Here is a 15,673-nt window from a genome sequence, read left to right on the forward strand (position 1 = left end):
TAAAGTCAAACGTCTGACAGTAAATCCTTGAGTGGGTTCTGAAAGCTGAAAGAATTCAAGGGCATTGTCCCTGACTGGGAGCCGTGACAACAGAGGGTGTGTGACGTCCAGCTGGGTCTGGGTCCCTTCCCTCAGTGCCAGGCGTCTGCACGCTTGTGTGTGTGTGTGCCTGTGAGGGTGATGCTAAGTGAAATGCTCATTTTGCGTTGTGTGATTATGGAGGCCCATGGGCAATATGCACTAATGTGAGCTAATGCAATAGATTACGCTGCACAGGCCCTGGGGAGGAGACACAAAACAGATGTGCTACACTAAAAAAGAAAGCAGGCAAGAGTTGGGGGTGTGTTTTTTAATGTGGAGACTGCCCCATGCAATTTACAGTTGACAGAATGCACCATTATGATGTGCTCTGCCAGTCTCCTCTCAGTGTAGGGTCACGTGAACTGTGGTATGCCCAGATGCCAGTATGTCACCCACAGGGCAAATGTGGGAGCATTTCTCTAGAATGGTGCCATCCTGGTACTAAAAAGATAACATTACCACATGTGGATTTAAACTTACACAAGTACACAAGAAAATGGTAGTTCATGGTAAAAAAAATGAATAGATAAGACATTCTGGATGTGTGTATGCATCTATACCAGTCAATAGAAGTGATACACGATCATGCTTTATGACAGAGTTCAACTCTGGCTATGCACTCCTGTCAATGTTGCATGGGGACAGTTGGGAAAAAATGTGCCAGCACTGCCCCCTGGAGCAGACCTTGCGTCATCACAGTCATCTCTAAATAATGCAGCCACTTGGTCAAGTCTTCATATTTATTTCCAACGTCATCTTACTCACACCATTATCACCACGTGGTCATTTTTTTTTTCTTAATAGAAGGAATTGTAGACCAAATCAATTTCATTACTCATTGGCAAAAGTTGACATGATAGACTGGTCTTAAGGCTGACAAACATTTAAACTTTAAATCAATACAGCTTCTATGATTTTAATTGATATGACTTGACATTTTGACACCAATATCTGAAATGTCCTCCTCCACACCAACCACTCCGATATCTGTGTGGATCCTGATCCCTTGTGCAGTAGAACACGTGCACATAGATGACACGCTGGAGATACTCCTAAGAAAATGTATCAAAACTGAAGGAATATTTACAAAAACTAATACAACCACAGCTGCTTAAACATATACAAGGTTTACAGAAGATGACAGAATGTCACAGGAACAATGAAACAATACTCAAGTGGTCCCCAAGACAAAAATGTATTCAAATTCCATCAGTGCATAATACTGACAGTGCAGACACACTGGCCAAACCCATTCCAGACATTACCCATCACACAAAACTCTAGCCATTTAAACACAACACAATCTATCTGATCCAAAGTGAAGAAATCTACAAAATCCCATTTTTTGAAATGGGATATTCATTACTGCCCTTTCCCTCTAAATTCACATAAGAGTTACAAGAATTTCAGAGCTGGCCAAAATACTATTTGGTGTCACTCTGCGGACACCACCACATATAGCAGAGGGGGGGGGGAGGGGGGACACCCACACAATCGCCTAATGAAAGTGCCAAGACAATCTAAATAATACTATGCATTCTTTACCAGGACTGAAGGTGGAAAGATGTGAAAGTGGTGGTTAAAACAAAAGTTATCAAAAGTTAACAACAGTCCAGGCAATGACCTTTTAAAGACAAAACACAATGTCCAAGCAGCACAGGGTCAAACTGCAGACCCCCCTATCCAGTAAACAGTACCTGTGGCATGTCATCAGTCGGTACCTCAGTAGTGAGTCTAATCAGAGCATGTCTATGCCAGGCTCCTTTATCTGTACCACACCATCTTGGTTGTTGGCCAGCATTACAATGAGAATCCATCAACAGAAGTAAAAAAACAACAGAAATACCCTTCTCAAATTGATGCACACTGGTTTCAAGTATAAATCAGGCTGTAAGAAGACTGGGATAGGCATTAGTCCATCAATGTTCTAAGACATGACACGGCAGAACTTGAAATAAGCATACAGACAATAGCAAGCATACATTCACTGAGATTGGCCCATGTAGACAATAGCAAGCATACATTCACTGAGATTGGACCATGTAGACAATAGCAAGCATACATTCACTGAGATTGGACCATGTAGACAAATAAAAAACACCACGTGTTGAAAATAAATATACAAACAAAAAATGACAACACCATATCACAATCATTCTGATGTGTAACACATTGACTTTAAATAAAATGCAAATAAAGTTGATCACAGGCCTGAAAAACCAGGGCTGTTGCCAACAGCCAACCTGGGTCCCAGTAGTAGTAGTCACAGTGCTTGTGGTGAACCAACACCTACACAGGATCCCCCAGAAGTGCTGATGGAGTCAGAGCTCAAGCTTGAGCTCACTCGCGACAGCTACAGGTTTTTATACTTCTCTTATCCAGAGCAGAGCAAAAAGAAACTGTTGTGGGGTTTTTGACAAATGGAGTGTGCACAAGACAAACATCAATCAAATTTTCTCCTCAGCTGACCATGTACCACACACGTGCGTGCACGCACGCACGCACGCACGCACACACACACACACACACACGCACACGCACACGCACACGCACACGCACACGTTTCAATCGGTTTCAGAGTAAGAACATTATTATGCATTGAACAAGAGTTGACTTAGATGTATATTTGAAATGGATATTTTGTTCTCTTCCATTCCATACCTTTAAATTCTGTTAAACCTCACCTCAAACCTACATAGCCATCTAACTGAATAGAATAATACGCGTTCATTCATTAAACATTATTACAACAGACTGTGCACCAAAAGCTTCATTGGTAACAAGATAATCAAGAGATTTGGCATCTATCATGAATGATGTTCATTTTTTTAGATGGCTGGACCATTCTCTGAATATGGCCATCTTGGGAAGATGAACAACATTAAAGTACATGGTGTAAGGGCTTCAAAAGAGGTGCCCACTTTCTGCTGTTTATAAACTATACTCCAAAACAAATAAGTAGCAGTGAGGATAGATTGAGAAAGTTTCAGCTTCCAACCACACCAATAAACCAATCTCTCAGTCATACAATGTTTATCCACTCACAACCACAATCACAGAACTACAAGAGTCCAACACATCTCATGTAGTGAGATATATGAGCACACAAAAAGGGTCACAGCTTGTTAGTGGAGGTCCAAACCTTCCATCCAGTTGCATCTGAAGTAGGAGAATGCTTTGAACACTACAGACCTGAAAAGAGAGCAAAAGACTTTTCAGGTTTTTTGAAGGACAGCCTCTTAGTGTCCTCTAAATAAGGCTTATGAAATTGTACAATGCAATCTCTAATACATCGGCTACTCAGCATAAATATAAATGCTTGTTTGTTCTCTTCTATGCCCAAAAAGGTTCCCTCAAACTTTGCGAAATCTGTCAAAATCTGTAACCATGACAAAGTACCTAGTTGTATAGCCATTCCCTGACTTACAAATGCCACAATCTTTTTATTTAAATTTAGTGTATTCTTTTGTCTTAAATTTAGTGTATTCTTTTGTCTTTTCCATGTTGAAAAATTTTGAATTCATACCATAGTGAAAAAATAAAGTCATGAACTACTTCTAAAAGTTCAGACACTCTGATTAGCTTAAATAAGTTGAATATATATAGGAAAATGCTTCTATTTATTCTTTATGAGATTTTTCTTATGATATTTTTAAATTTGCTTCCCTTTAAGTTTGGATTTGTACTCATTGTTTTTATTGTGAGATTACAATAAATCACCAAAAGATTATTTTTATACCTGTTTTTAGTCCACTTTACCAAAGGTGTCAATAATTCTAGAGGGTACTGTAGATCAGAATGCAGTGGTTGCATGTGATTGGTTTATTCAATTTCACTTTAAAGGAGAGGTATTGCCCATTTCAGAGTCCTCAATTTGACGTAGCTTCCGGCTGCCTAGATCACTGCCGAACCCGGGCCCATAATCTTGGGCTTTGGAAAACACTGATTCACCATTTCCTGGCATTTTATGAGTTGCAAAATACTTATATTTTACCTTGTCGTTGTAAATACTTCTCACGACTTAAGTCTTTCCTGCTATACACGGTGCATGCACTTTTGTTTTGGAGCCGAAGGAGAAGTAACAGGCAAAGACTATCTCCAAAGAGCTATATCTACTAACCAGGTAATGTTTCACGATTCTCGCAAGAAGATCCTGGTGGATGAGACCTAAGTGTTTCAAGGCTGGTTTTCCACTAACCAACTATGGTCTATGGCTATGCCAGGTGAACGATTCCTCTATTACAGGTTTGTTCACCATCATTTTGGCTTCGAAGCTGTTGTATTAAGGTAAAAAACTTGCATAGTGCTGCTTTAACATTGCAGGTTGGGAATCCAAAATACTTAAAGGTTCTCTAAGCGATGTTGGGTACTGTCACTTCTGTGTCTTTGTGTCTTCTATCTCGCTCCTCCCTCCCCATACCTCCTGTGCAACTGAAACTCTCCTGAACGCACATCTTGTCAGTGAATGGCTGGAAAAGTTTCATGTTATGTTTCATGGTCCAGGCTGCACCAGGCTGTTTTTGTTGCCGATTTTGGAGCCTGGGCTGTCTACAGAGACCGTTTGTTTACAGTGTATTCAGGGGACATGCAGCTAGTGGATTGTGAGAGGTTTGCTGTATGTGACAACAAATGTTTTAGCTTAGAAACCGCGTGTCATCGCTTAGAGCACCTCTTGTAACACTATAAATTAATCACACAAAAAAAGACAACCATGTCCAGTTGGTACGCTATGACAGAGTAGTGTACATTGTATGTACTGCTAACTCACCGTGATGAGTGCTAAGAGGTCTTCTCTGAGGGTCGGCTGTGTTTGGGCTCCTGTCGGCCTGCCTGGGGAGGCTCTGGCCTCTGCAGCAAGCTACCAGAGTACCGAGGGTACAGCAAGGATCTGCCCACTATAAACAACAGAAGCAATAGTTAGTAGCAGACTTGACTGTACAGAAGACAGGTTTTTCCCTTTTACAGTTGTTCCTATGGGTGTGAGTGCTGTGCTGTAGGCAGCAATAATTGATGATGGAAAAAAAAAAATCATGCTAAATAATTATTTACAACCAATTTTTGTCACATACAGCAAACATCTCCTCACAATCTGCCTGTCCCCTGAATACACTGTAAAAAAAACAGTCTCTGTAGACATCCCAGGCTCTAAAAATGGTGTTCACATTCAGGAGAGTTTCAGTTGCATGGGGGGGGGGGGGGGGGGGGGGGGGGGGGGGAAGAGAGAGGGGGGAGCTAGCTCTGTCTTTTTTGAACGTCAACAGAAGCCAATATCGCTTAGATTACCTTTAATGCCATCATTAACAAATGTTATTATTACTTGATTTTTAAGTTCAAGAAACAACAATGCACAATTTAAGGATATTGCGATTTTTAAATGTTAGCCCACTACTTTCTTGTGCTCATGCTCAAACTGAGACCTCATGGTCCTTCAGGCAAAGCTCACAGAGCAGAGCTGTGTTACACTACGTTTAACTAGTCAGTCTTTATTCAAATGCCTTTTGTGTTTACCTGAAACACTTTGTAATGAAAACAACTGTTTACAGAGCTACTAACCCTAGTACAAAAACATGTGCCAGTTTATGAGGTTGCAAAAGCAACAGCTCTATTCAGGTAAAAACTGTTTGAAAACTGATCAATTAAACATATATCTTTAGTACCGTAATTTCCCATACAATACACAGGGGCAGTAAATATGGTATTAATATGGTTTTGTTTCTTTAACTTGCATAAAACACAGTCTTGCAGCTTATACACAGTGTGGCTAATACACAGGAAATGACTGTATAACGTGTGTGATGCGCAGACCTGTACCTGTGCCGTGTGGGTTAGCAGGGCTGGGGCTGCTACGATACACTGAGGCCAGGTCACTGGGGCTGTAGGAGCGTAGCAGGCTGATCACGCTCCAGTCCGAGTCTCGAGTTGCTGTGCCCACAGAGGGGGCCATTTTGTTTCCTTGGCCAGCGGCGGAGGCTACGTTGCCCTGTGGCAGCACGCTGACCCTGCCCAGATCTGGGGGCAGGTGATGAGAGTGCTCCTCTAGTGGCCGTCTGGCTCCAGGCAGATCGAACGCAGAGTCACACTGCTTAAGCCGCTTGGTGACGGGCTCGTCATAGTCTCTCTGTGGAAGCCGTGCAAACCTGCTGGACAGGCAGAGGCGCACTGCGTCAGAAGGCCACACCACACTGCCTTGAACCGAAGAGAGTGCACTTCCCCTTTGACTCGCACCTCTGTCCCGATCCAGTAGCATCGCAACTTGTTTATTGCCAGCCACAGAGGATGATTCAGCGGGCCCCAGATCCAGTTTACCGGACACATGGCTGGGATGCGGAACGATCAACCGGGTGCCTTGTCTGTCCAGTTCTGGCTTTTTAAGAGAGGAGCATTTAGGCAGAGAATGAAAGGCTTTGTTAAGAAAGGGCTGGCTCTTCCCAACAGCTTTTGGAGGCTGAGCTGGAAGGGGTGGAGGAGACGAGGTCCTCCGAGGGTGCTTGCGGTCCACGGTGGTCAGAGGGCTCACATCTCTTCCCTCAAGAGCCGGGGGGCATCCTGTGTGACGTTTCAGTTTTAGGGCAGTGCCAGTGCCTCTGCCCGCGTGCCGCTTGCTCTGCTCCAGCTTCTCTTTGTGGACCAGCTTCCGGTGCATCAGAAGGACCTCCGGGTAGAGGGAGCTGAAGGGGCAGGACAGGCAGGTGTTGGTGGGCAGCTGGCTGCAAAGGTCAGAGGCAGACGCTACCGACACAGACACTTTCACAGACAAGTCCAGAGGGGATCCCCACTCCTCACCACCTTCAGCCTTCAGGGGTTCCTCATCTTTGTCTCCAGACTTCAAGGCTGTGATGACCTTTGACCCCCTATCTGCTGGCTCGGCCTTTGCTTGTGGCACTGAGCTGCAGCTGGCCATGGTGCTTCGTTGACACAGGCCATCCCTGGTGTCAGGCTTAGCATCCACAGCGCTGGGAACCCTAGGAGAGAAGGACTTGTAGGAGGGCTCCTTCTCCTTGGTAAAGGGTGTGGAGGTAGTGGAGGACACAGGGATGTTTGGGATCTCAGTGTAAGGCTTGTCTCTGTGGCGGCGGTCGAGATGGTACCTCAGGGAGGTCTTCTGTGCCGCTGCATAATCACAGTACTCGCATTTATATGGCTTCTCACCTGAGGTGTGGAAAAAATGGGGCTTAACAATTGAATTCTTAAATTGTGAGTTTTTTTGCTGTCAATAATTGTATCAACACAAATGTACAATCATTCACAAGTCACAAGTTTAAAAATTAGACAGGTATACATTTAATACACATTCTACTTTAATTGCAGACTTAGAATGCATTAACTGAATTACATGTAAGTGATATATTTGCACTCACCTGTATGTGTCCTGAGATGAATATTGAGGTAATAGTTGGAGCGAAAGGTCTTGCTGCAATACGTGCATGTACGTGACGGTGCAAGAATCTTCAGCTTCAACTTCTCGTCTTTTTTATCTAATATTGAGGAAAGGGAAATTATGACATTTGCAAAACTATGAGGAGCTCATTTCTTTCAAATGCTGTGCTGTGGCAAATCTACTCTCCCAAAGAGCATTTGAAGAGGAACTTGAAAACTAATATTCTATATTAGAGATTGTTAACTAGTGAACCCGTAGACCTGTCAAAAGGCCTTGGACATTTTGGTCAAATTTAAACTAGCTTTTCTCTAGATGAACTATTTCCTGACATCCCTGTTAAGTGATGCTTTAATACAAGTAGCCAACAAGAAGACACTCTTTCGCAGAGGAGGCTGTCAGACTTGTCTCTGCTTAGCTACTGTTTTGTAGTCAGGTGTGCTGGAAGGTCACAGTTGATCAAGATCTACAGGTTTGGGTTGCTTTTGATTTGGCACACCCATTCATGTTGCAAAACCTCAATCAGATCTAAGGTCAGGGTGTATAAATACAGGCAGCACTTCTGGTATAAAATCATAATAGGGGCATATCTTTAGTAGCTTGTTTCAAAGGAAAATACTGTAATATGTGTGTAAACATATTACATGTGTAGTGAGTGATGCATATGTTTATATATAAATAATACAGTGCATGCAGTTTTCTTAACACGTTCTACTGTGGATATAATTTCCATGAAAGACATAAGATGGCTAACCTAACCTGTTGATTTTGGATGGCTTCAGCAACAAGGGTTTGTAAAGCCACCAGCTTACCTGAAAGGAGAGCATGCTCTGGATTGCCACCAGCTTACCTGAAAGGAGAGCATGCTCTGGATTGCCACCAGCTTACCTGAAAGGAGAGCATGCTCTGGATTGCCACCAGCTTACCTGAAAGGAGAGCATGCTCTGGATTGCCACCAGCTTACCTGAAAGGAGCTCTGGATTGCCGTCCTCACACCCATCTTCTGCATACTCCTCCGTTCTGTCCAGTCCTGTGCTGTCAGCTGAGCCAGTGCTATAGGCCTTCCCATCCAACGAAGGCGTGGGGCTCTCGGCTCCGACCCGCTCTCTCTTGTGGATGCGAGAGTGCAACACCAGCTGGTGGTACGTGCGGAAAGTCTTTCCGCACTCCTGGCAGTGTGTGGGCTTGTCTTTCCTCAGGCTTCTCTGGTCTGGCTCTGGAGAAGGCGTCTCGGCTCCGCTGGGTTTGAGGTGACCGTGAGGGCCATCCTTCCCAACTCTCTCCTCTCTCCCACCTTGTCCAGAGCCCCATATTCGGCCGAGCTCCTCCTTGTCCGAGCAGGAATCCTCATTGTCGGATATGGAGTCCGGGCTGAGCTCTTTAGCCACGTTGACTCCTGTCATAATTTTCCCCTTGGTGGCCAGCTGCCAGGCCTGGTAGGTGTTGACAGGGTTGAGGGCAATTCCACGGCTGGCCCTCTGTTGCTCTAAGGTCTGAGCTGCTGGCTGCAGCTGGAACAGCCTCAGGAATGCATCTTGGCAGGTAGGGGTCTTTTCGCCATCTTCTGGACGCTGTTCACACGGCCCTTCCTCCCCTTCTTCACCAGACTCTAACTTGTGGCAATGTGCTCGGCTATGTTCAGTAAGTGCCTTCACGTCAGCAAAGAAAAATCCACAGATCATGCACAACCGGTAGCTTGACATCCCACTGGGCAGGGGTTGGTCCTGCACAACCCCATTGATAGTGACTGGACCCTCTGGGTCTTGGAGGGTTCGGCCACGAGCCTTACTGCCATGTGCACGCATATGGTTCTTGAGGAACCAGGGCTCCTTGAAGCGACGGCCACATATTGAACAACAGTAGCAGTAGGAGTCCTTATGGCGCTTCATATGAATCTCCAGGTCAGCTGCATCTACCACTTCCTGTCCACACACTACACAGCTAGGTGGCGCCTCCTCGAGATCAACTGGGCCGCTGACATTTTCTAGTCTGGGACGTGGCCGTTCGCCAGGGGTTCGGAACTCTGCCTCCACCCGTAAAACAGCTGGGCCAAACAGTGTGGTAGGGTGCTCGGACAATACATGTGGTCCCAAGTCTTCCTGCTGCTGAAAGCTTTGTTCACAAAACATACAGTCCACTGATAGGGTGGCGCCTACTGGCTGGACATCATTTTTCTGTGCAAGACTGGCATGGGGTGTCATGCTGGAGCCGGCACCAGGCATACTGGCACTGCTGCTGCTGAGAAAGTCCTGTCCTAGTCCGTCAGGACTCTCCATAAATGGGATTAGTGGGTGAGTAGGCATCTTTCTGCAGCTCACAAGTCAGACTCCAGATGTACGGCAGCTTGCCTGAATGCCTCTTCACCCCTACTTGACTGAAACAGTACTATCAAGGCCTTCCAGTGGCCAAGTATGGTCAAAGTAGGCAGATTTTGGATGGACGATAAATACTTTTGTCCACTTCAGTTAACAGCCATGTCAGAAAGTCAGTTTAACTGCTGCCAGGGAACTTGGAGCATAGAAGCTAGCCATGATGTTGTAAATGTGAAAAGCTGAAGCAATTCCACTTGATGTGAAGAAGGGCAAGTGTGTCAGCACTGAAGATCTTCTGATTACTTGATGTTTCTCCCCGGTGTTATGTTTCCGCACTAGCCTGAAGACACACAGATATGCTGTGGTGAATACATGGAAAAAAGCCACGTTGATGAAAAGGAAGGCAAACATATAACAAAAAGTGCCTACATCAGAGACTGATACATGTATGCATAACCCACAAACACATTTCTCTACTGTGTAGGGATCCTTTCCATGCTTTCAGAGAAGAAACCATACAATTTACACAGTAGCAGGTAAAGAGAACGTAGTTCAAGTTTCACTTTCTCATTGTTTTAAGTGGAGAACTTTCAGGAAATCAAACTGAGAAATCAACTGAGAGCTAAATGAAATTTCACTGAAATGAAGAAGCCAGCACCAAATTCACTAATTTCTCAGCCATGAGTGTGCCATCAAAGATCACCTCCAAGGTGCATGCCATGCAGGCAGGTTAAAGGTGTAGCCTAACCAAAACAAAAAGGTGGGTATATTAACAAATACTGCTTACTGCATACAGGCTTACCGCAAATACTATCTGGTAATAACTGAATACTTTAAAACATATTATCATGCAGAAACATTTTTAAAACATGAAATAAACATCTGGCTGAAGCTATGGGCAAGGTGGAGCTGGACTAACGACATTCTTTAAAGCATGTCTAGGGGAGACTGACGTGTCTTGGTAAATGAGCCAATTTCTTGTTGTTATGAATTTGCTTTCACCCAGACACCAAAATACCCCTGCAGTGTGGCTTAAAATGTATCCCTCAGTAGTTCCACTTAAGCAACATACAGACAGACAGCTCTGTGAATAAGAGATCAGCAAGTCAAATTGAGCTCTGCAAATACTGAACTTCCGAAATAGTTCAGAATGAGTGCATGTGTTAGGTGGTTATTTTAAAATGCATTATTTTGTAATATATCCGGAAAGTTAGAAAGATAATAACATACCAAAGTACTTCTACACTTCTGCTTTAATTTATTCCCAAAGCAGATGCTCTCACTAAAGCATGGATAACACAGTGTGTTATAAACTTAAAGACAAAGAATAAAATCAAGTATGCTAGGCCAATACGCATGACATTATTGACGTTAACAAGAAATCTGCAAACAAAGACATTTCGCTACATACAGTTGAAACCAGAAGTTTACATACCCTGTACATACACATGCTAAATTGAATAAAAAGAGGAAGGTAAAATCATCTTTTGGAAATTGATCTTAATGCCTTAATTAACAAAATGAAGAAAAACCCCAACCTTTAAGGACACCAATTTTCTTTGTGAATGAATAATGTATTGTAAATAAATAAATGTTCTTCCTAAAAATAACAGGGGCCATAAGTATACATACCCCTATGTTAAATTCCCATAGAGGCAGGCAAATTTGTATTTTTAAAGGCCAGTTTTTGCATCCTGATAAAAGTTCCCTTGGCCTTTGGAATTAAAAAAGCCCCACATCACATACCCTTCACCATACCTAGATATAGGCATTTTTTTTTTTTTTTTTTTAGTTAGCCGAATAGCTGGTTTGATTTGCATTGAGAGATGATCTTATGAAAAGTACCCCATGCCAATTGTGAGATATGGTGACGGGTATGTGATGATGTGGGGCTATTTTAATTCCAAAGGCCAAGGGAACTTTATCAGGATCCTGGATGCATGAAATAACTGGCCTTTAAAAATAAAAATGTGCCTGACTCTATGGGAATTTAACATAGGGGTATGTATACGTATGGCCCCTGTTTTTTTTTTTTTTTTTTTTTTTTTGAGGAATAACATTTATTTATGGTGTCCTTGTAAACTTCTGGTTTCAACTGTATACACAAGTTCGGAAGAGCTTCGTTTCCCGTGAATCGATGGTTTTTTTCAAGATAGCACGTTTATGAGAACTTACACTTTCCATGCAACAGGACAGTAGTGACGTTAACTTTAAGTTTTGTTAGCATATTATGAAATCATAATGCTGGGCGTCAAAGTCAAAATAACAACTCATCCACAGCATGATCTCCTAGAAACTTCTGTGATGATTTTGCATTTAACATATAGCCTATTATTCCTGAGACATATGCTAAAGGTAAAACATAAAATACGATTTCTTATGTGTAGGGCAGGCTACCTGATCATTCGTCTCCCTAATAGGTAGAACACACTACTATGAATTCACTTCCTGACACGTGCGTGAGACGTGTTTGGAAGACAAAAAAAAAACGTTACTCGTCCACTTCTTCACCGGCTATTCTACATAACCTACCCAACACGTTGACATTGGACTGTAACGTTCTTAATTATATATAAATCTACGCTGAATAAACTGTAATGTAAACATGGTGAACGTTACAAGACAAATAGCCTACCACCTTCAACAAAGTCAGTCAAGGACTTTGGTTTGGCATCAGTAGTAGCTATACTATACAAGAGGTGAAACCCCCCGTCCATAGACGAAATTATTTCACTTTATTTGTTTTTGCCATTTAGTGCCACAGTACCCAACCGGTCATTATTGCTTGCTTGTTTTTAAGACAACGCGCTGCAGTATCTGCTAAAGCGGAATTCTGGCATGTGGTCTACCAGAGAACCACTTTTAGAACATGATGAGAAGCACTGTTCTAATTCATCGGTTATTAGGTTAGCTACCTATCCTAGCATAGTTGGCAACGTAATTACTTAATACAATTAAGGCACCTGGTATTAATCATATACATTTAAGACGATGAATTAACTATTCTAATAAAACTAAGACAATAATTTGATTTAGAATTATATTTCATAAAATAGAGTAGCCTACACCAACAGGACCAATAGGTTTACCAGTATACCTGTCTTTCTTTCTTCCAGGGATACAGTCAAGAGTTTCTTTTTAGCTAACGTTACACTTGCCCAATAACGTTAACGTATTCAGCTGGATGAGGCTGACTTCCAAGAGAAAACAGGCTCGTTCGTTCTATCAATTACAATAAGTTAATGTTGGTCTGCAACGGCTCAAGCTCATTCTTATTGTACAATAACGTTACACGTTTAAGCACTTCCATAGCAAACTTTTCTGTTGTTTTGAGGCCGGTAACGTTAGAATAGCGAGCTAAGCCTATCTACTATCTTTGGCTAAGCCATTAGGTAGGTGCCTGAAAAGGGCATTCAACAAACAGTTCCTGCTTTGAGTGCAGAACAGAACAGAAGAGCTATAAAGTTCCACATCAGTTTCCATTCAAGTTGATATTAACAAGATTAATGAAGACATTTCATATAATTGAAATTATACATAACGAACAACAGTACTAATTTACAGTGAATTAAGCAACTCTGTAAGTAAGACACACGTTAACGATAAAAAAAATAGTGTATCTAACAAAATGGGGAAACTTACCCGAAACCATCGTATTTATGAAAGTAACGGGATTGACAGCAATCTAGTAGTCACTTAATAAGTAACCTTAACTTTATCATGTCCGCTGTAATGTTCTGGTTAGCTAAGTTAGCCAATTGTTAGCCAGCCAGATTGCTTGCATTCAATGTTTGCAAATCTCACACTATGCAGCTGTTGCACTGAGCGCGCTCATTCAGTATATCTTTGCGCGTTCACGACGCAACAGTAGCCTAGTCACGTGGGGATGGGCACTTCTAAATCAACTTTTTGAGAAGTCTGATGATGTAGGCCTAAATGGCAATGACCTTAATCAATGCACTAGATAAACGGTTTGTCTTGCAGTGCTATGATGATTTCATCAAATAGCCTCAGTGGTGCTAAAATTAAGTCTATAGTCTAGCCTAGGCTACTTTACCAGACTGTCCCAAAAAGGGCAAGAGAGATTTTTTTTTATATTAGGCCTATACCGGTATTTTAATAATCCCTCCCTTTGTTTCAGTGGCATGTGGGATCAATGCCTAGGCTACTGTTCAGACTTCAATTTCCGATGTAGGCCTACTACGACATGATAGCCTGTAACAAGACATGTCATTGCATGTTGGCAGATTCTTTACAGCTTTGCAGGGTAAAGAACGTGGAAACTAACAAGTTCATTATTTCTCTTGTTTGTCTCTTATCATCCTATGAATTTCAGATCAACTGACTGGATGCCTACATTGGAGAGAATGACATACCTTCTGCAGCTCTCTGTTTAAGTTGGAGAGCTGGGGGAGGGGAGAGCCGTCTTCACACCGACCAATGGTCTTCTGCAATGCATTAATTTTAGCGATCAAGCCTCTCCTAGCCAGTTTAACAGTTGAGCTGCCTTTTCTTTAATTGGTCTACTGCCAGAGTTGAAACAGGCAAGGCATAGACTATTTATCAAGCACCACTATAGCCTACTTGAATATCATGTAGGCCTATATTCATCGTAAAATAAATCATTTTCTACCCTACTGTGACCAAAGCCTGACATTGTATTTATTCTTGGAAATATTTGAAGAATGTTTAGAATATGTCTATGGGCCAATGATGAATCTTTGATGGCCTGGTCTATGCCAACTATCCATTTGTTGATACCATTCAAAAAAGCAAAACTCAGTGGAGCACCTTTCCTCTTTTATCATGCATGTCAATATAGCACCCTGCCTGCGCCCTTCCCCCACACTAACACCCACACCCAACTCTTACAACACAGCTTTGTGTTTCTTCAGACAATCCCTGGAAACTTTTATTTTGTCCTTCACATGTAGGGTGTCTACTGGCCTGTAGCTGTAGGAAACAACTGTTCATTGGTCATAAAAAAGATGAAGGAAAAAAAGATGAAATGTTGTGCTTTATGTCCTTAGTCATGCTAACCGAAAAGGTTTCATCACACTACATCTTTTGGAGGATATCCTGAGAAGGAAATCCCTCTAGTTCTTCTGTTTCAAAATGTTTTTTTACTTATATAGCCTCTGTTAAACAACTCAGGTGATAACATAGCCATTCTTGCTGCATGGTTAAAGACCGATGCTCTTGTAACATTTTATTGATTTATCCTTTTTGGTAGAATATTGTAGTGTAATGACAGTTCTCCTGCATAAATGAAACTAGCACTAAAACAAAACTTAAGTAAAGGAACAGTGTTTGTAAATGTGCATTTTCAGTGTCTCATGTAACGAGTCATTATCACGGTGTGTTTTTTAACATTAGAGAAACAGTGTACTTTCCATAAAGTAGATTTTGGATTTGAGACTCTAGATCATGGAAGTTAAAAGTTAAGACATTTTCATAGAGTATAGCCTTAGACAAGAGAAGGCATGTCAACATAATGCTACGCAAGAAGATACAGTATAGGCCTATATATTAATAACTACAATTGCCTTTTTAAATCTCCGTTAGACCATGGCCTCTCATTTTGCCTGCATTCATAGTTTATTATGAATGACGCCTGAAAGGGATATCTCAAACTGAGTTGGTCTCCAGAGAGAGGACTCTCCGTTTGTCCACCCAGCTGCCTGCAGTGAGAGAGTGAACAAACCAGCACAGACTACAGTGAGCAGGCCTCTGCCCTGCCAGCCTCAGAAGTGGACTGGACCCCAGCCATACAGGCTCCGTCTGCTGCGACAATGCACTTTGGTGATGGCAGGATAAAGGCAATAAGAACTCTTTCTCTAGTGCATTTTCTCTTCAGTCCTCCAGATAATTAATTTACAATTTTGTCCATACTCTGACGTCACAT

The 15,673-nt window shown here is 42.4% G+C and overlaps 1 protein-coding gene across 1 annotated transcript; it reads right to left on the minus strand.

The window, feature by feature from the left end:
- Positions 1 to 376: 376 nt before the first annotated feature.
- Positions 377 to 13,564, minus strand: znf217 (zinc finger protein 217). Its single transcript, XM_076276974.1, has 6 exons — positions 13,411 to 13,564; positions 8,421 to 10,108; positions 7,440 to 7,556; positions 5,893 to 7,230; positions 4,850 to 4,976; positions 377 to 3,273 (listed from the first exon to the last, which is right to left on the minus strand). Exons 2-5 carry the CDS (start codon positions 9,757 to 9,759, stop codon positions 4,861 to 4,863), a joined length of 2,910 nt encoding a protein of 969 aa, XP_076133089.1. The 5' UTR covers positions 9,760 to 10,108; positions 13,411 to 13,564; the 3' UTR covers positions 377 to 3,273; positions 4,850 to 4,860.
- Between the last annotated feature and the right edge of the window lie 2,109 nt (positions 13,565 to 15,673).

The sequence above is a fragment of the Alosa pseudoharengus genome, unplaced genomic scaffold (genome assembly GCF_046254945.1).
Source record: "Alosa pseudoharengus isolate Yale_2024_CS ecotype anadromous, Long Island Sound unplaced genomic scaffold, YU_APseudo_1.1 YU_APseudo_1.1_scf_9, whole genome shotgun sequence".
In the NCBI taxonomy this organism is placed as follows: Eukaryota; Metazoa; Chordata; class Actinopteri; order Clupeiformes; family Clupeidae; genus Alosa; species Alosa pseudoharengus.